General features: G+C 38.6%; 2 protein-coding genes across 2 annotated transcripts; one reads left to right on the top strand and one right to left on the bottom strand.

Moving 5' to 3' along the window:
- Positions 1-364: 364 nt before the first annotated feature.
- Positions 365-6,577, bottom strand: LOC113497721. Its single transcript, XM_026877414.1, has 7 exons — positions 3,576-6,577; positions 3,439-3,501; positions 2,806-3,133; positions 1,857-2,531; positions 1,504-1,658; positions 880-1,053; positions 365-555 (listed from the first exon to the last, which is right to left on the bottom strand). Exons 1-7 carry the CDS (start codon positions 6,275-6,277, stop codon positions 408-410), a joined length of 4,245 nt encoding a protein of 1,414 aa, XP_026733215.1. The 5' UTR covers positions 6,278-6,577; the 3' UTR covers positions 365-407.
- Positions 6,578-6,782: 205 nt separating this feature from the next.
- Positions 6,783-21,532, top strand: LOC113497722 (DDB1- and CUL4-associated factor 8). Its single transcript, XM_026877415.1, has 11 exons — positions 6,783-7,110; positions 7,191-7,569; positions 11,732-11,928; positions 12,821-12,994; positions 13,719-13,894; positions 14,234-14,412; positions 15,886-16,063; positions 17,044-17,183; positions 17,970-18,168; positions 18,892-19,011; positions 20,530-21,532. Exons 1-11 carry the CDS (start codon positions 6,993-6,995, stop codon positions 20,695-20,697), a joined length of 2,028 nt encoding a protein of 675 aa, XP_026733216.1. The 5' UTR covers positions 6,783-6,992; the 3' UTR covers positions 20,698-21,532.
- The last annotated feature ends 79 nt before the right edge of the window (positions 21,533-21,611 follow it).

The raw sequence follows: 21,611 nt of genomic DNA, 5'->3' as shown, positions 1-21,611 counted from the left end.
TAAAATGTAAGTCTTTTATAGACATTCGATTTAGAATCGAACGCAACATGACTTCGACGTAGCAGTTCCATAACTAGTCGGAAAAATGTAAATTGTCTAGTCTTTGACAAAAAAAGGTTGTCGTGGTCGTTGCTACTTTGCTACTGCCTTCTCCTTTACCCCTTTTGGGCAAAATAGTCATCGGCAACGAACATATACGCTTTGAAGGCACCAATTACTGTTACGCAATTACAAACCGCATGAGAATCACGTTAAGGTCGACTTTTGCGTGATCTTTGTTTATGTTACTTGCCGATCATTACATGTGCATATGTCTATAATATTCCTATTCAGGTGAACACATGGGGTACGGTAAAACAGTGACTTCAATTTATCAAATTCTTTTACTTTTTGATTAAGTATTTTGTTTACAAGACATTTTGCCGCGCATATTCCCATACAAAGATGGCGGCTGTCACGTGTACATTTAATGACCTGACGAAGCCTTGTTGTGGTATTTCAACGCAGTGGTCCATTATTGGCAGCAAGTCGCATGGCACGCCTTCCTTTTCGTGTCTGAAAACAAAGTGAGGTTGACTTCTATCAAATATAAGTTTTTGTTCTACAAAGGTGGTAAGGAAACAGGATGTATGGTTGCATTAAGGGCTGAGAGCCTTATGCAAGAACGACACGCATCAGACGCATAGCAAAATGTAGTTCTCAGCTAGGACGGCACCTTCCTCTTATAAAATAACCTTTTAGATCGTCACTTATCTTAGCATCATACTTGCATACGACGATAAGTGAAGATAGTAGGGAAAGTGTATTTGCGAAAGTGTTCTTGTGAACAGCTATCAGTTTGATCATTGTAGACCAATGCAATCTAAAAATATAACTTACCCAAGCAGCAATATGGTTTTCTTAGGGAACTTGAAGTTTTGAAGCTTGCAGCTGGTGGAGGTCTGTTCCGCTGCGACCACGGAGTACCCTTCATCTTTCTTCCTCATGAGGTACTCCTTCAGGGGCCGGCCTGGACGCACTTCCTCTACGTTTATCCAACGTTCGGCTGACACACTGAAAACAAAGTGATGATGGTCAGGATATTGGTAAAAGCTATTATAACTCAGGAGTAAAGTAGCTGTAGCCGAAATCGGCTAGGATGTCACATTACATAAGCTACTTTATACGCGAGCGCGTGCTAGCCACCCACTTAAGTATGTGAGCGGCAGGACGAGAGAGGTAAACAAACAAAGACTAGCAAATTGCATGATCTTAACCACACTGGGAATTGCACACCAGGGGTCTATCGCCTCGTCTAAGAGTTATATTATTACAATTTTGAAAACGTGACAGAGCACTACACGGTTTAGAAAGGCGTCTCTCTTCCACAACTGCAACTGCCGTATTAGAAATAAGGGCTATTAAAAGACGTGTCTTTAGATATATTTTTGGTTAGGTAAATTACAACACGCAAGATGTGGTGGTGTTATGTGGTACGGTCTGTCAGAAGTGTATAGTTATTACCTGAGTCCTTGGAACTGTTTGTCCTGGAGATGCCTCAGACTGTCGACCACGTATGTTTGGACGCCGAACACCTCACTGGTTCGCGCCATACCGCCCAAGTTCGGTAACTTGTCGATCAGTGAGGCGACCACGATTAACTCGCTGGGGCTTTCTCTCTGCGAAACAAAAGGTTCTTAGGATAGTTTCTTATCTTGTGTGTGGGTAGATTAATGACAGGCTGGGGAAAGCATGGCTGGTTCGAGGTGATAATGGAGACAATATATAAGGTTTTACATAAAGGAACCCATACTGGGTTAGAGTAAAATGGCAAGGGGGTTATTACGTAACAGAAAATGAAGCTAAAATTCACATACCTTTTTCTCAATATTGTATAAGTTGACATCACCCATATTCTTCCACGGAACATACTTCTTCTGAATTGTTCCAGACACTTCTGAGTCTCCAATAACATTGGTATTATCCCTTTTAATCAAATCTACATCGGCAAAAGTCTCATCTATTTTATTACGGCCTTTCCATTCCTTTAAAAGGTCGTTGTCAACTTCAGTTCTATCCATACTACGATTGATGTCTTCCATAACATTTTTGACGAAGCTGACATCCACTTTCTCATTATTATCGATCTCACAATACTTTGGAAGCAAATAGTAAATGAAATACGGACTCAGATTATCGACGATATCGAATTTGTTTGTGAAGTAGTCATTTTCTAGCTTCGCGAAGGTTTTGTCACTGCTGCTTTCGGCGAAAGTCTTTTCAATGATATCAATTGTGTATTGGTGCCTTGTTTGTTTGTTAGCCAGTTTGTAAAGGGTTATGGCTAAGTATTGAGCGTTTAGACGAATGTTGAACAACTGTCCCATTGTGTGAGAGAGTAAGAAGTCTAGTACAAAGTCATGTTCGTCTTCACTGTACGTGCCGATCGTTATTTTGTGCTTTAATATCCAGTAAATTATGAAGAATTGGGATGTAAGAGGCACATTATTCGATTTCAAAGTCTGAATCATTTCTTCGTTAAGCTCGATTTTCTGAAAGATATAAGACTTATTTCATATGCCAGAATTAAGTAAAGTTGCTTTAAAACCAGTCACGAGAAAGTAGGTCACATAACACACTGGGGTCCGACAAAATAGGATAAAAAAATGGAACTTCCCTTAAACCCATCCCTCGAAGATACAACGGTCATAAAGACAGTTGTATCATCGATTTATTGGTTACAGAGGATCTAATAATGATTTACCATGGCGGGCGACACTTAGCATTTGCTATAAGCGGGGCTCTACTGGTATAGTACAAACTCACCTGCATATAAAAATGAAGTGATATAATCCAGTCCAAGCAAATCCTCACACTGGGCTGATGTGGTAACTTCACCAGCAGATTGAAACACCAATTCAATATATTCCCAACATCTATACCTTTTAAAATCAAGATCAAAATGTGCTGTAAAGAAGTCTGCAGTGTCCTGTGCATTTGCGAGTTTCCATGGTACCTTAGCTTATTTTTAAAGGTATTATCTATTCGAGAGGTGATGAAGTTGGTGATTATTTGTAGGGTTTCTAAATCGCCGATGCTGCATAGAGCGTCTATTGATAACCATTGGATTTCGAAGTTGAAATGGATGTCGTTGCTGAAAAATATCAATTTGTTGTGCGTTATATTTATGGACATTTAAACTGATTGTAAAAAAATGTTTAAGTCATATAAACAGAACTTATTATTAACATGGAGCACAATATAACACTGCTTACTACTATGAGCAGGGCTGTCGGCGACGAAAAGCAGCGTATTGCATCTTCAATACTTTATTTACACTATACATTGTTAAAATTCTTAAAAATAAATTATTTACAAATGGGACACGGTAAAAGTAGGAGTGTCGAATACCTAAACCCGAATTATACCAAGTAATCATGCATAACAAGTATTTCTTACCAGTGTTTGTTAATCCCAAAACTATTTTTTTCTATTACCTCTAGAGTTAAATTGTCAGTGATCCTGAAAACACGCAATTTTAATTAGAATTCTATTCTGAGTTTAAACAAAATTGTACAGTAGTTTTGAAAATATACCTCTGGTCTTTCCTTGGTACTGGACAGTAAAGTAAAATCTCGCACAATACGTAAACTAAATGCCCATAGTCCTTAAAATCTTTCGTTTTTAGTTTCCTTATTAAGTAATACAAAGGATTTGTCTTCATAGGACCATTTTCTATTATCTTATTGCAGTAGGATATTATAATGTTGTTGTACATTGACTTTTGCAGTAGCATATCTTGTGTCAGTAGTTCCACAAACTCTTCAATGCATGGGGAATACTGGTTGTTGGATTTTAATTCCTCAATTTCATTCCATACCCTGTTCATAAATTTTGTCATATCAAAACTACCCTCATTATTGATTTCTATATAATTTATAATTCTATTCATGATTTTCAGCAACCATTTCAGACATCCATACCCTCCCCATTCTAACAAATTTTCAATCAAATTGATTATTTCATTCTTAAATGATTCTATCTTATCATCTTCTTCAATTAAATTGTAGATTATCTGACAAGATTGTTCATATAAAGCATTTTTTAGTTTGCCAACACTTTCGTTTTGGGAATCCTTAAATTGTAGGGTAGAAACTAAATTTACGAAGCCTTTTAAATCAAGCATTTCATGCTTATAATAGTTTAGCATGACTGGGTTTTTATGTAACATTTTGATGGCAGATATGCTGAATACAGCCTTGTCTAGTTCAGCATTGTTATTTAAAAATAGTAAAGATGTCATGTAGATTTGCAGTAAGGTGTCACCCAAGTCCTTCTCTCCAAATTGGAGATTGTGTTTCTCAAACAAAGCCATAGCATCTTCTGCAGTTATGATTGTATCACTTGAAAATAGACTTAATATGTACTGCAGTAAAACTTCATTTTGACTAGAAATCAGTTCATTAATGGAATGCAAGTTAGAATCTTTATCTCTTGTTTTGCTTGACATGTGTATGAGGTATATTACATGGTTGAGATTTTCAGTTTTGTCTGCATATTGTCTGCTTACACCTTCAGCTATTTTATTAACTTTTTCATTGATTATATCATAAAGTAAAGCAATGTCTTCTTCGTTATTGAAAAGGTACATCACTATGAGGTCAATATAAGAGTTCTTTTCTGACCACAATTTTAAGTAAATTGTTTTGTCTTCTCTCTTGAGGGAAATTAGTTTGACAATGGAATTGAAAGGGTTTTCCTTATTGATTTCTGATGATGTCTTAAGCTGAATGACATCATAGATATTAGCTGCATCTTTGGCATCGAGATATTTAAAGCTAGTGATTATAAAGTTGGCTATGTTAAGATGTACAGCTCTTCTTAAGACAACACTGTTACATGGCACTTTTAATATGTCTGTTATTGTTTTAATAATTTCAGTTTTGTTTTCTTCAGGAATATTGCTGTTTAAGTTTGCAAGAATATCTGTTATGTGGTAGAATGGAACTGGTGACCATTTAATGTTGGGAATTGCTTTAATAATGTTCAGGAATGATTGAGTGTTTTGCAGCATATTGTTCATTCCATCCTTGAGTATTTTATTCACATGGATTTGATCATAAATGTTAATATCATTCAATGCTCCAAGTAATGTTTCAGCATCTCCTTGATTCTCAACTTCAGTTTTTAATTTGTATTCAATACATTTCAAACGGACTTGAGTGTTGTCATGTTTCAGACCAATATTAAATGCTGCATTCAGCCAGCAATCTCCAATCTGTATACTCTCAAACAGTTTCAGAGAAGGTAGAACTATATTTCCCTGTTTTTCTTCTAGACTGTCAATAAGTATAAAGTAATTATCCCACATACTTTTCAAAGCTTTAGCATTACTTATTTTCCATTCAAATATTGTATGGTTTTTTAATTTGACGTCTAAATCTGTGTTTGAGAAAATAACATTGTCTATGGCCTTTTTGGATAGGTAGACAGATATTTTTCTGAGTGAGATATCATCTGAAGTTAAGCCATATAGTACAATGTCCCAGAAATCATATTTGAATATAATTTGTGAAACAAATTTAATATCTCCCTTTCCTTCAGGAGAAGGGAGGTAGTAGTCTGAGAGGCAGCCAAATATTTTCAAAGCATCATCTTTTCTGGTTCTCTTTAAATATTTTAGATAAATCCATATTCTGCTTAGAATATTATAGCCGACAACTCCTTCCATAAACCTTGGAACGGTGTTAGCCAGAAAGTATACTTTCAGCTGTTCATCCGGTGTATCAAGAACCTTCTCCAGGGGTGTTTCCAAGAAGGTCATACCCAACTTCTCACCATTTTTTATAGTAGCATTTAGAATGCTATCAGAAGCTTTAAGAATAAGCAACATTTTATTATACCTTTCCTTATCACTATCTGGAAATGCTGAAGTGGGTGTTTCTGACCGAAATTCTATTTCAGACAGTATTTGCTGAAGTAGATGTTCAGCTTTACTCACAATGCCTTCTGTGTTTAGACACAGTACTAGATTAATTATTTTACAAGCATAATCAATATTTGTAGTATTTAAATCCTTTAATAATTTTACGACAAAGTCAAATTCATCCTCATTATCACATTCTGTACCTTCTTGTGAGTTAATTAGCGCTTTATATTGAAGCAATTGTATTGCGTTTTTTAAATGTTTCATAGAATATTTACTTCTGCCCATGAGATATCGTAAAGGTGCATCTATTAATTCTTCGTCCAAATCCAATAAGTCAAGAAATGATAGCAGCTCTTCTTGCGAATCCATATTTATTTTTAGGCGACACTACTATGAAATAAATATATTTTTATTCAGGTTATTCTTGCAATATTGATTATGTTCAACTTTTATAAAATGCGGCATGCGCAAGACGTGTGAATGACAGGTTCTAATAATTTGTATTTTTTTTATTTCACTCGCACTAGAGATCTTTTGTATAAGCCTGATCGCTTCAACGCCATTTAACATGCAATATTTATAACAATTTCGTATAAGAACAGATTTCTGATTGCATTGACATTTGATAACAAGACCAAAGACAGCTGTCCAGAAAAACAGTGTGCCATTTCTATTCAATATCATTACCACGTGCAAAAAAAAAAACAACATAAAGTATGGTTTGGAATTAAAAAAAATTGTAAGATCCATTCTTTTTTAATAAAAACATGGGCTAGAAATAGGGTCTAACAAATAGCTGGTAAGCCGGTATCTAAAAGTTGGATATTAACGCTAATTATTTAAGGCAAAAATAAACGTGGTCAAGTTTATTAATCTAGTAACACCATTATTTGTGTCCTTGTTCTTGTTGCCAAAATCGCCAAAATTTAGGAAAAAATCCTCCATTGAATCCCAGAATCCGTATTGAAACAGTTTATTCGTAAAAATTAAGTGTTTAAATTTGCTGGAATTCTATTGCGTAGCAATTTTCACTTTCAATTTCTACATAGTTCTACTGTACAATATAATTTCAACGTAAGCAGCGATGGAAGATAATTCTTCGAGCGATGACGAAATTCCATATTCTCCTACCAGTCCCAAATTTGGTGGAAAGAAACTTAAACTAAACGATGGAAGTTCACAGGACAGTTTCAAAGAAACAGGTAAATCTTGACCCTTCATCAGACATAACAAAAAGAAAATGTGACGTAAAAACTTCGTGTCCATTTTGATGTTTTTTTAGTTGGATCGGCGAGTAAAGATGAAAATGTCGACAGTGGAGTGTCTGCGGATAAGTCTGAGAGTACAAGTAGCGATGACCGAGGAGCTGCGGCATCTGAGGGTCCATCCAACGAGGTTGTTAATGCAGCACCGTCAGGCAGCAATGTTCGGACCATACTTTTGAACCTCAGACGTCCTAAATGGGGCAGGAATTACAGGAAAAGGAAGACACCCGACAGAGACACGGATAGCAATGCATCGTCACGGGATTCTGATGACCTGTCAGCTGAGGAAACTGCCCCTACAGCACAGAGAAATGATAGTAATTCTGAAACTGAGAGTGATGATTTGAGGAGGCTGGCTGAGTTCCTAAGTCCCGAGTCCGATGATACAGACAGTGGGTAAGTAAAATTAATTAGTTGAAAATATTTCATAATATAAATATGCTATTAATCTATCAAGAACAGATTTTACCACCTCATCTGACCCATGGTAGTTGATAACCCTACGATACCGCTGACCTCTTAATAATAGTGATGTGACATGATAGGACAGATAAAACACTTGCATGGGGTTATAAAATTCTTTTTATTTAATCCTAGTAGCCATGAAATAAATAAGAATTAACTAAATTACAATTATAATTTTTGGTCTAACACATTTAATCCTGGTGGTGGTACTGTTTTGTCCCACGGTTCCTCTACTGTCTCACTGTTTTGTTGCCTGCCCCTCCTGCATATGCAACCCTTTGGCCAGTAGTTCTCCTTTAAGAACCGTGACACATGTTGTGATGGGACCCATATCCTAAATGTATTGAAAGTTGCATCCTTCTTAGATTCCAATTTGTCTACATTTAGAATCCAGGTAGTCTTTAATCTCAGGTACTCGACAACATGCTCAACATTTGTTTTGAGAGATAAACGCACAACATATAGAGGTACATAACGTATTGAAGGTGTGGGTGGCTCAATAACCTTCCTAGGCCTTTGACTTCTTTCCATGGGAGCTTTCTTTTTCTTTTCTACTTTGATAAAGCCCTCTGGGTCTGGTTGACTTGAAGGCTCTGATTGACTAGTGGGTTGCTTGCTTTTCCTTGATCGCTGCTTCTTACTTAAAGTCTGCATTTCTGGTTCAGGAGTTTGACTATGACTGTTAATTGGTTGAGATTCAGTTCTGTTGTTGTCATAAGTAACTCTATCACTTGTGGCAGTCTGTTTTGCTATGATTGGTTCTGATGATTTGCTATCTTTGGTTGAGATTCCGTTTTTCCTAGAAGGTTCACATTGTTCTGCCCATGTAGGATTTGCTGGGAGTGTAGCCTTTGGTAATACTAGCTGTTCGTTTATATGCAAGGAATTAACTACTTCATTACTGAAGTCATGGTTTGGCTCTTCTGTGTCACATACCTTGGCATTGTTCCGTAGATCGATAACTTCATTGTGTAGGTCATTGATGATTTTTTGTGATGATTCCAACTTCATGCTCAGTGCAGCCTGGCTGGTCTTCAGCGTGGTAATGTCTTTCAGTAGCCTGGTGACGTATACGTGGTCGAATGTGACTGGCGGTAGCTTGCGGAGTTCCTTGGCGACGAAAGTTGGCAAAAGTTTCCTATCGGTGTCGCGGAGTATTGTAATAATGTCTTGAAGGCACCGTTCAGCTGGGTTACCGCGTCTACGGGGCAGTTCGAACTCGGTCAGTAGCAGTGACTCATAAAGCTGCGTCCTGGCACTGAGTATCTCGTCCTCGGAGAAGTTCGCCAAGCAGATCTGTGTGACACTAGCCTCGTCCATGATCTCCAGTTGGTGTTGCAGGAAAGCCAGAAGCTCGTTTAATACGAGTTTACCGGTTTCCATTGTAACGGCAGGTCTCAATACTGCAGTTACGAGAAAATAAACTATTGAAAATTAACAGTCGGGTGCGTCTGCTACGGAGCACGATCGCACACCGAATGCTTGTTATCCTGTTGTGGCTACACTATTATATTGTAAGTCAGAAATTAGACTAAAATAAGTTGTGCAATATGTTTGCAATCGCGATAAGCAACAGGAAGAAAAGGAAGTGTTTACCCCACATCGTTTTTGGTGACAAAAATAATCCCCAGCTATGTAGGAATTTCCTATTATTTTTTTAATAAAAAATATAATTATAAATTAAAAGCGACTTGTTTAAAAGCTCGAATTGCAACACATTTCACCACATCACAAAATTGCTATGTAATAAGTAGCCAGAAAGTACAAATAAATAACAGGAAAAAAAAAAAAACATAACTTTGTATTGTATACAAAACTAAGTTTTGAATCATTGCTTTTATATTTAAATCCACTACCTTAACCACACATTTAATAGTAACCCAAACTTACGCTAATTTAAATTAAAAAATATAATTAAGAAAATTATAAAAAAAAAACAAGTACCTACAGAATCATAAAAATATCGCAGTTTTATAAGTGCTTTTTCGATATGAAAGCTAAAGTACTTAATAAACATCGTATTGACAGACGTTTAAGTTAGCTTTTATGCGTACCGGCATTATTTCTTTATTTTACACACACTGTTGCCGCACACTTGGCACCAGCTAGATCACAACCGAAGCGTTTGAGAAGCTCCTGAAAGTTCGAACCATAGTCCTGTAATCGCCGTACAGACATTTCTTTGTAATATGATGTTTTTAATAATAACAAATGTCAGCAGTTATATTATAAAGAACATGTTTTGAGTCTATGTGGCTTTGTGCATATGACTTGATTGTTTATGAAAAGTTTTCACTAAAATCCTGCGGCGGTATTTATTCTTTAAATAATGTAGTGACTCCATCACTTAACATTGAGCTTCGATTAAGCTTAAGCTACGATTTCTAACTTTTAAGTTTTAATATGAGGCCGTAAGTGGTACATCTCTTTCACTTTTTATAGTTTAAAGTTTATGTAATAAAATAAAATAAGCAACAAATACATCCTCCTAAGTCTTAAAAACTTCTGATACTAACTTGATATCAATTTTATGGAACCTAATGACAGCTATATCACGAATATCACGATGAATAAAAATCATCAAAATTTGTACATCCAGTCTGAATTTTTAAGAACTTCCTCCTTTCTGAAGTCGGTGAAAAATATAGAATTTCCTATCATTACGAAATTGATAACATAAGTGGTAAAACTTATTGAATGTTTATCTGATGAGTAATAGGTTTTCCTTAATATAATCAATCTACTTACATATATATTGATGATTCGATATGAAAAGCGGGTATTATACGGTTCAAGTTCCATCATAGTAATGAATGTAATCAGAGCTTAGTAAATGACTTACATTTTAATTACAAGCTTAATCTGAAAATTGTTTATTTTTCATCAAGTGTTTTGTTTTTATTAACACAACACAAAAAGAAAAGTTTCGAGGAGGCCGTAGGGTTCTGTATATGGATTTGTAAATAAAATGGCGCCGGTTCGATCCGAACGTAGGGAAGGCCAAAGGTGATTTTTTAAAAGACTAAATTAACTAGCTTAATTATTGTCAGAAACCACTGACAATCGGTGAAGGAATACATCGTGAAGAAACCTGGATTATCAATATTGATGACCTATACTAAATTCTTTCGTTTGGGGAAACCAATGCAATATAATTAGAGCCTATAAATGTCAACAGTGGCTGGGCAGATTAACACTGGTATTTTAAGTCTCCTTAGTTCAAAATCATCATAAAATTTGTTTGGTGAAAGGGTTAAAATTGGAAAAGGAATCGAAACACATAAGGGCTAGTGTTTCCCTTCCATAAAATCAGCTAGAGGGCACTGCAGTCTGCAGGCATGGCGTAGCGCGGCGTCTCTTAGTTTCAACTATTACTTAAGTTAAAGTTAGAGTTAAGACATAGGTCCCGAATTCGATTACGAGGCTGGGACCGAGTTTTCGAATATTGGGTGAATAAATCGGTCAGAATATTTTTTATCGTAGTAGCTTTTTCCTCTAAAACATTTATTTATTCAGCTCAACATTTATGTTAAATAAAAATATTTTGAAAACAATGTAGGGATAAATTTATGAAAATTTCAATACACCAAACACTCTTTAAAACTAAGAGGTAAATATAGCGTAGTGGACAATAACTCATTGTTTCTTCTCATTAAAAAAAACACGTCATTAGTTTATTACTTTAGTACTCGCATCTAGTAAAAAATCCAGTGCTCCTCGCCATCTTCATCTTTGTGTTAGGGACCATTCGGGGGTAATTGACTGCACGGATAGCCTAATGGTTGAGGTCAACACGCCAAACCCACTGAGCGCAACGTGTCGCTGGTTCGATCCCCGCGTAGGTCAAGCATAAGTTTGTTTCACGAAAGCTTGTCCCGAGTCTGGGTGTCTTTGTGCATGTGATTTGAATGTTTCTGAAACCCCCCGCGACACAAGGATTAAATTATTTAGTGAGGCAGTCGTAAAAAAATATCACCCACTTTTAAGATCCATATCACCTCTTATGTGTCAGAAAAAAATACTTTGCTATAGCACTCTTTAATTCCTGTTCATAACAATCGTTCGATGTTTATATCAAGTAATCCTTCCACAGATCATCAAGCTCATCAGACGGTAACGACAGCTATGAATCAGATAACCTGATAGACATACATTCGGGAGATACCGACACCGATGACGAGGCAGCAATAAACAGATCCAACGAGGATAATGATGATGGAGAGGAGAAAGGCAAAAAACCCAGTGTGCTGCTGAAAACGCGGCCTAAACACAGTTATTTATTACTTAGAGGTAAGTTAGTTTAAGGGCCTGTTTCACCACCGCCACATAAGTTCCCGTTAAATTGCACAGACAGCCGAGTGGTTGAGGTCGCCACGCCGAAACCACAGTGCACGTCGTGTCGCGGGTTCGGTCTTCGTAGGACAAGCATTTGTGTGATCCACGAATGCTTGTTCTGAGCTTGGGTGTAATTGTGCATGTGATTAATATGTTTGTGGATCCTCCCGCGACGTAAGGATTGAGTTTCTTAGTGCGCGAGTCGTAAAAAAATGCTTGACAGACATAAAATGTAAATTTTTTTCAATTTATCTGTCAGATATCGGCTATTCAGTAATTGTGAAACAAGCGCTACGTGTAATATGCGATCGGGAATAGTTGCGATGAGAGGCTTGTATAGTACAAGCTTTTGATAGAAACTTCATAAGCTTGGAAAACTGTTGTCGTAATAATTTTAGTATGATAGCAGGTTATGCGTGTTCTTTTCGATCGCTTCAACTAGTCACGTAGATCAGATCATGACAAAGGTTCCCAAGCCTTGGATCCAAAGCAAGTACAACTCAAGTTGTCTCATCGTCTTAGTTTTACTTTGTTTGTCGATTTATGAATAACTTGCCACTTGCTGCGTCAGTCGAATTTATGTTTTGTTCCTGTATTGCTAAGTTAAGTAAGAGGGTAAAAACATTTGCGTAGAACGCTAATTGCGCGGTTTTACACACGTAGATTCCGTTCAGAAGTTTTTATTTGAAGAATGAACTTGTTATCCATTCAAACTTTAAAGTTTGTTCATATTTACCCCCCGACAATTTTTAGTTACCCCTTTTCTATTTTCTTTTTTTCGGGGAAGATAACGAGATTCGCATTATATACCCCGTTAGTGAATAAAAAGTAACCAAATTGTTCACAGAAATAATAAATCGTGAGATGGGGCTGACATTTCCCTGCGGCAAGACCGCGAAAGACGATGTCTTGTTCGAGCAAAGATTCTACGGGTCACTGCACGCGATATACAGAATGAAAAAACTACATAATCTTAACAAACATAGAGGCTGTGTTAATTCCATAAATTTTCACCCAGAAGGTAAGACTTTTTTATTAAAACCTTGACTATTTGAGAAGCCATATTGGGTTCATTAAGAATTAAGTAAACTTTTGATGATACCATTTTTTTTTTCTTAAAATAAAGAAGCTTCCTTCTTTTCAAGTTATATAAATACCTGTTGTTATCATATTATGCAATGGATTACTCACGCACGGTCCGAAACTAGGTGGGCATTCCCAAATAATACGTGTGAGTAAACGGTTACGTCATTTAATAATGAATCATCCTTACGAAATTTACTATAACAATTCTGTTTTTTCTGTCGTTCTGATTAATTGATATTTTTATACCCATGTCAATTTCGTAGTATGTTTAAATCTAGCACTTGCCCTCGACTTCGCTTGCGTGCTACACTGCGTTAGACACTGAAAAGCATAAATACTGTTTTTTAAGGGAAAATAAATATCCTCCGTCAAATTACGTCAAAATCTGTGGTTTTTGAATGAAGGAGTAACAAACATCTATAGATCTAAATAGTGGTATTCGGGGTTTGGTGCGATAATTAAATAAAATATACTTTCGTGTTTCTCTAAGAGGTGCATATCCATCTGCACCGGCCGGCAGTTGAGTTTCCAATGCCGCCCAATCTCCCCCCACGAAGACGGAGCAATTAATCGTCGTATCATTATACTATCAATTAATACGTCACATAAAATCTTCACAAGGATTATTGCGCTAATATCATAAATACGTTTTGTTGTAGGACACCTCCTAGCGTCAGGGTCGGACGACACGAATGTGGTGGTGTGGGACTGGGCCCGCAACACAGCCATACAGACGATCAAGACGGGCCACAAGTCCAATGTGTTTCAGAGCAAGTTCCTATACCTTAATGCTAAGAGTCAGTTAAATATCGTCACGTGTGCTAGAGATGGTCAGGTAAGTGTTCACTATAATTTTTTTAGGCATCTCTCGAACTATTTTGTGTTTTCATTTTGAGTGATATTCTGACTTTATTGTTATGTTTCGGCTATTTAAAGATTTTCACCACCTTTTATTCATGCCAGAAATAATAATCTTTACAATTGTTTTGCTATGTCAGAATCATCATACACTCGCGTACAGAGGTTACTGCATCAAATACGATTATCGACATGCCATCAGAGGTATATCGAGAGCCGTAGCTTAAAGCTCATGGGCGCTTCGAGCTAGTCTGTGATATCACCGATCGTGATAGTTGTGTTGCGTGTTAGTGACCGCGGTATCTGGTTGCGGCAGGTGCGCCTGCTGCAGTGCCACCCGAGCGGCGGGTCCACGGTGTCGCGGCGGCGGCTGGCGTCACACGCGCGCGCCGCGCACAAGCTGCACGTGTGCGCCGCCGAGCCGCACCTCGTGCTGTCCGCCGGAGAGGACGGGCTCGTCATGCAGTGCGACGTGCGCGCAGAGCACGCCTCCAGGTATGTGCTGCACGTGGCGCCCCGAGCCGCACCTCGTGCTGTCCGCCGGAGAGGACGGGCTCGTCATGCAGTGCGACGTGCGCGCAGAGCACGCCTCCAGGTATGTGCTGCACGTGGCGCCCCGAGCCGCACCTCGTGCTGTCCGCCGGAGAGGACGGGCTCGTCATGCAGTGCGACGTGCGCGCAGAGCACGCCTCCAGGTATGTGCTGCACGTGGCGCCCCGAGCCGCACCTCGTGCTGTCCGCCGGAGAGGACGGGCTCGTCATGCAGTGCGACGTGCGCGCAGAGCACGCCTCCAGGTATGTGCTGCACGTGGCGCCCCGAGCCGCACCTCGTGCTGTCCGCCGGAGAGGACGGGCTCGTCATGCAGTGCGACGTGCGCGCAGAGCACGCCTCCAGGTATGTGCTGCACGTGGCGCCCCGAGCCGCACCTCGTGCTGTCCGCCGGAGAGGACGGGCTCGTCATGCAGTGCGACGTGCGCGCAGAGCACGCCTCCAGGTATGTGCTGCACGTGGCGCCCCGAGCCGCACCTCGTGCTGTCCGCCGGAGAGGACGGGCTCGTCATGCAGTGCGACGTGCGCGCAGAGCACGCCTCCAGGTATGTGCTGCACGTGGCGCCCCGAGCCGCACCTCGTGCTGTCCGGAGAGGAATGTTAATCAGGACGGCGGGATTGCCGTCAACAGGATCGCCGGTAAAACTGCAAGTTGGGGCCGTCTAAAAGAGCGAAAGAAGTAGCTGTAAATCTATTCTCTCTTCATTAGCTGAATCACACGTGTGATGACGAACGCTGAGTGCGAGCGGTCACAAAACGGCAAGAGTATCACCTCTGGTCGCGCGCACATCGCGGTTTCCTCTCGCTATGTCATCACGCACGCCTCTCGCCACTGTCACGCTCACGCGCAATTTAGAGTAATTCCGAGTTAGCATAAAGGGTGGCGGAAAGATGGACCGTAAAGAAAGCTAGCAAAAAAATACCTCATCAATTACGACGAAGTGTTCGAGAAAGCACTGACGACAAGGCACTGCAGTACTAAACTCAGTGCAATGTCCATATCAGCCTTAACTTCATAGCCGCAGCTAATTCTTCTTATACATTATCCGTAATGCGTTTTCTTACACTACGCCGGAAAAAGGTAGGTAAGCCTTTTTTACCTTTCTGATCAAACTTCTCCATCAATATCTTACCCCCATCACATATTGTGAATAAAGTGCAGAACAGCTATATTATTGTGTAGGATGAATATGAAATTTGCCCCGTCCGTTAAATTACCCCCTTCAAAACCTCCTTCACAATCAAACATAATTGGCCCATTGGCTCTATTTTTTATGTTTAATTCAAACAAATTTTATTGGATATGGTATCAATCTTTCAAATATGTAAAGCTTTTTTAACACTGCTCAACTTCTTATTACAAAAAAATGATATCCAAAAATTACCCCTAACATTGTTCAACATTACCCCCTGACCAGGCTGTTCCAAGTGAAGGACCGCAGCGTGATCGTCCCGCTGTACAGCGTGTCGGGGCACCCGCGCGACCCGCGCGAGCTGGTGGTGGCGGGGCGCGACAAGTTCGTGCGCCTGTACGACACGCGCAAGGCCGCGCGCCCGCGAGCCATGTACTGTCCCGCCTTCTTCAACGATCACGCCGTAAGACTGTACACTGGGGATCGGTCTCGGCTTACTAGCTTATACATATACCCCAATTCCACTATATACAATTGCCGATGAATTAATGGAAATTTAATAAAAAAGGAATACTATTTGCATTCTCCTCAGCTTTTTGCCAACAAAATAATTAGAAAATTCATTGTATTGACATTAAGTGTTCAGGCCCGTACTGAATTCTCATTGAACTTGTCAGTTGGACGTGTCTGACCGAGAATCCATACGATTAGACTGGTAAAGAATGTCTCGAACATTAGGTCCGCCTTTGTACATATCTTGATGTGTCAGTGCGTCAGTCTTAATAAATTATTCGAAGTCTGCCCTCAAGCTTACTGCATAGATATGTTCCAAAATGAAAACTTGAATCTTCCAGTGCCATATTGTAGTTTAAACGAATTAATGAGTAGCTATCCTAAATAAAAACAAAAATGAAGTTCAATGCTCTAACAATTTTAGTGATTAATTTGAACTCGTTACTCTTGTTTTACTTGAGTAAACTGTATGTTTTGTAATTATTTTTGCCGAATCCATAGTTTCTGCTAATTACAGAAAAAGAATACTGACTACCATCAAAGCTTTATTTTTTTTTTTACTATTGAAGCCATTTTACCATTCACGCGGAGTCGAAACCAATCCCCTTAAGTTGTATTTATTTATATCAACCCCATACAAAGTAAATGACACCACATAGGTTCAGTTCTTATCACATAAAGAATCGAAACTTATCGAAGCACTAAATTATCCAATACAAGGTTGGATTTTACATTGACCTATGTGTTTAACGATCCTTGGAAAAAATATGAGCCCTCTTTTTTTAAGGTTTCTGTGCTATAATGCTACATAGCTTCAATTTGTTTCGACTCTTTACACGTCTAAAGCAACAAAACCGCACAAAAGTAAATTTTAAACAAAGCTAAAATAAGGTTAAGTTCATAATATTGACGTAACATAATAATTTACAGGGTAACGTGAAGAAAAAAGTCCGGTTGTCAATGATGCACCTGACATGTGCAGTGTACAACCACGATGGCACGGAGATACTTGGCTCATATAACGACGAGGACATTTATTTATTTGATACTCAAAACGACGTTTATGACAAGTGAGTCAAAGAATTCATGTATTACTCTTATGGTCCTAGCTGCGCCTCGCTACTAGCCCAAAAACATGACACAAACAATCAAAGCTGACTGCACGGATACTACGGATAGCCAATTGGTTAAGGTCACCATTTTGGCAAAACTGTGAGCGATTGGTTGCGGGTTCAATCTCCGCATAGGAAAAACGGTGGTTTGATCCATAAATGCTTGTCCTGAGTCTGGGTGTCTTATGCTTGTGAGTTGAATGTTTGTAAAACCCCCTCCAGACAAATACCAAATCCGATCGAACTCTTTAGTGCAGGAGTTGTTTATTAAACACTCCCAAACTTATTATGTATTGGAAGTGTCGCATGACAAATAATCCTCCGTAGTAGACTCTCGCGCAGAGCATGCGCCATAAATCAAGTACCGCGAATCCTAAAACAGCTCTAAGAAAGAAGTGATCAATCAAAACTTAATTCGATAGTCACACATGGATATCCTGCCAATGGTGGCTTTCTAATTACCTTTCTTAGAAAATGTTTTAAATTTAATAAACTAAAATAAATTAAAGCAATTAATGCAACTTCGCGGCTGAAAAATAGAATGTTTGGTCCTTAAATTAATAGTTATACTTCCATATTATGCCCTCCTTCTTCATATCATGGAGAAGAAAAGCGTTTAGTGTATTTTTTATTCGCAGGCACAGTGTAATGCATTACAACATTTAGTTCGATAGTAAAATTTACTTTTAAGCACCAACACATAAATATCAAACAAACAATAAAACAACATCTCTAATCTTCCAGAGACAACACAAACGAGTTAAAAGAAGGTTTCACACATCGGTACAGCGGTCACAGGAACAGCGCAACATTCAAAGGCGTCGCGTTCTTCGGACCTAAGAGCGAGTTCGTCGTGTCCGGGTCAGACTGCTCCTATATATACATGTGGGATAAGAAGTCCGAGGCCATTGTACAGTGGCTGCAAGGCGATATGAATGGAGTTGTGAGTACTGATATTATAACTTATACAAATTGAACTGCATGCTGTAGGACTACGGACGAAATAACGATGGAATTACTCTGTCATCATAGTGCTAGCCTTTTCCCAATTATTTGAGTTCGGCTTCCAGTCTTACCGGACTCAGCTGAGTAAGTATTTTAGAAGGAGCGACAGCCAACTAACCTCCTCGACTCAGATACCCTTTAGTCTGACTGGCCTCCAAAATTTTTAGCTTGTGACTAACCGTAACGACTGTCAAAGATTAACCAACAACCCTGGGAGGAACAGCCAGGAACCCTCAATATAACGTTCCTTCCGAAACACGAAGGAACTCATTGATCGGTGCATTTTTATTTGTTCACCCATCCACGGACCGACGGTATCAGGAGTAGCTTAATCTGTGATCGTTCAACTTCAACAACAGCCACAAGCTCCTGAATCCAGATAAAATTCCTTAGTACGGGAGATAATGTATAGTCTAGAGAAAGGTAGTAAAGCACTCATTTTGGGCACAAACATGTGATAAAAAATAATAATGAGATTTGAAAGTCATAGTAAACAGGGTGGCACAAGTTTATAAAACCAGGGTCAGTACCCAGGCTACTCTCAGTGTCATTTTGTAAAAGTTTTTAAGTTTCTGTCTGTCTGAAACAATACTTTTATTTTCATACAAATGAAAACTTAACGCTGAATTTATGTAAATAACATTCTGTAATGTATTTCCAGGTGAACTGTATAGAAGCTCACCCGCGGTGTCCTGTCCTGGCCACGAGCGGGCTCGACAAAGATGTCAAGATCTGGATACCGAAGAGTCAGAGCGATCCTAATTATGACGGATTAGAAAGGGTAAATATTCATTTTTAATTTTGTAGTACAGTACCGCCTGCAACACTGGGCTTTTAGACGCTGTAGATCAGTGGTAATATTCTTGGTATTATTGTAGGCATGAGCATCGGCCTCCCAAGCCCAAGGTTTCGAATTCAAGTATTTCATGTAAATATCAATCGAGTGTAGCAGAACAAATAGACGCTAATCCTGTCATTTAATTGCGTTCGAAAAGTAAGGTTTTAATATTTGTATAATTGGTATAAAGCAGAAGTATTTATATTTGATACTAAAGAACTTAAAAACAACAAGCATTTACAGTTTGTAGAAAGCTACACAATATAACATTTGAACTCTTTTCAAACAATATTAGTAATCTGAAATACCGATATTGCGACATACATGCCAACTTTTCAAAACAAACCTCCAATCTTTGCGATAAAAATGAACTGATTACATGTTTGTCAATTCTGCCCAAAACGTTATCAATTTACTTTCAAAACTTGCGCAACAACTTTTGTATTCAGTTTTTATTTTATCTAGTCTATTGATGCTGAATCTATTAAGCCGTTTCGGTTCCGATTCCTCAATATTCCGCACCGTGTTAGCGTATATTTTTATGGAAGGTCTTTACCCTGGATTAACATAGTTTTAATGAGTCCAGGGACGATGAAAAAGTACTTTATATTATGTAAATTGTAAAAAATATAAAGTTGATGCTCATGAAACACAAAGGCTACCTGTTCGAATCAGTTTTTAAATAATATAATATGTCATGTACTCAAATTCCACGGTATGTTTTTTTTTTTACCCGTTTTTGCAACTGTGGAAATCTTTACATTAATAGAGCCTGATTTATAGTAGCAAGCGATTCCGACAGCCACCCACCCACTGGTACATACTTAAGTCAGTCTCACCTCTTTCTGAATGTGTATTTCAGTACTCTGTTATCTCAACAGTCATAAAATAAAAGATAAGATAAGGGTTTTGCTTGCGATAAGTATAATCTAGACACAAGACAAGTAGTCTATAATATGGTTACATTGATGATATAAAACTTAAAGGACTGAAATCTTGTTCCCTCCTGAACTGAAATGCCATTTTTTTTAGCAATACTTAATTAAGTTAGTATTTGTTGCTATAATGTTTGTAACCGAGAAATGCGAGAATATAAACTTTCTTTTATCTGTTTATGAGTTATTTTTCTCTACTTAATTGTATTTTACAATAACTTAAAATACGATATATAAATTATATGTGTAATGAAATGTGCATATTGTAATAAAGTAATGTATGTTTCAAACAAATATACATAACCGTTTTAAGCTTCCTTGTTATTCATTTCTTATTTAATTTAGATAAGATTACAATGCATCAGAAGATTTATTTTAATCTGGGACGTTGAACTTTAAAATTTGAATGAGTGCTTCACATAAAAAATCTCCGTCCTATTGCAGAGCAAAAGTTTGCCTTTTCTCGTTCTGCGAACCCTGTGTACTTTAGTTCATAGTATTGATGTCCCTGTTCCGTTGGGCGCAGGTGGTCCGTGAGAACAGCGTGTCCGCGCTGCGCAGCCCGCTGTTCAACGACTTCCTGCCGACGCTGTACAGCGCGTGGCGCGGCGAGAGCCGGCTGTTCTCGGACGACGCCGCGGCGCCGCACGACAACAACATCGAGTTCGACGGCAACGTCTGCACCACCTTCTAGGGCCCGCTCAGCCGGCCCGCGCGCCCAGCCACGCGGCCGACACGCCGCTAGGGCCACGCGATGCTCTGTTGTTGTTTTTGTTTAGTTCTTGGTTTCATTATTTGGTCAGTGTTGTAGGGTAGAATAGAGCGAGGCGATGTGCTCTCAGCTTCAATGTCAACATTAGTTTGACAGTAGTATGGGAAGTGATTTTGGAAAATATTACTGTATGTATCGCAAATCGTAGGAATATCACGACGTGATTTCATTGTTTGTGCATACGATTGTATATTATTCGAATAAGGCTAGAAATAAACGGCTGGAAAATGAACAACTTAAGATGTGATTAACATGACGATTATCTATGTTTGGATTTGGAGAAAGACACTGCAATGTCACCGTTATAACTCATAGTTGAAGTACTCAGTGATTCGGTAAACCTAGGAACCATACGGTCACACTATTGAGAACGTTCTAGAATAACACCTGTCCTAGAACAGCAGAAAATGAAGATGACTTACTCATTGTGTGATTTAGACTGACGATATTTTGTACATTCAATTTAAATTTGTAACGCATTCTTGTGGCCGAATAAATGTTTACGACGCTTCAAGACGCAAGGCGACTAAATAAACACAGACATAAATATGGCGTGTTAGAGCTTATAATTAAAAGAAACTTAGTCATAGCATCATTGCCGTTAATCCGCCATTTCTGTGTAAACCCGTTTTCTAGAATAACACTGCATTTGAACTAGACTCGTTATTACATCTAGGAATTAAAAGTTTTATCTTCTGTCATCGCAGTTTAGTTGTACTGTAAAATGTAATGCCAAACATACACATGTGTAATATTAGTTGTTTTTTTTTTATAATAACTTATGATGCTCTTGTGGTTTTTAATGTATAAATGAAAGCTAAACTAAATGTTATTAA

This window comes from Trichoplusia ni, chromosome 9 (assembly GCF_003590095.1).
Source record: "Trichoplusia ni isolate ovarian cell line Hi5 chromosome 9, tn1, whole genome shotgun sequence".
Classification (NCBI taxonomy): domain Eukaryota; kingdom Metazoa; phylum Arthropoda; class Insecta; order Lepidoptera; family Noctuidae; genus Trichoplusia; species Trichoplusia ni.
The sequence above is the reverse complement of the archived record's forward strand: the minus strand, read 5'-3'. Positions and strand labels throughout refer to the sequence as shown.

Coding starts and splice junctions, on each gene's coding strand:
- LOC113497721 (XM_026877414.1), bottom strand. CDS start 6,277: ATGGATTCGCAAGAAGAGCTGCTATCATTTCTTGACTTATTGGATTTG. Junction 3,502..3,575: donor GTACCAAGGAAAGACCAGAG/GTATATTTTCAA, acceptor GCGTGTTTTCAG/GATCACTGACAATTTAACTC. Junction 2,532..2,805: donor CACTTCATTTTTATATGCAG/GTGAGTTTGTAC, acceptor TATATCTTTCAG/AAAATCGAGCTTAACGAAGA.
- LOC113497722 (XM_026877415.1), top strand. CDS start 6,993: ATGGAAGATAATTCTTCGAGCGATGACGAAATTCCATATTCTCCTACC. Junction 7,111..7,190: donor GGACAGTTTCAAAGAAACAG/GTAAATCTTGAC, acceptor ATGTTTTTTTAG/TTGGATCGGCGAGTAAAGAT. Junction 11,929..12,820: donor CAGTTATTTATTACTTAGAG/GTAAGTTAGTTT, acceptor AATTGTTCACAG/AAATAATAAATCGTGAGATG.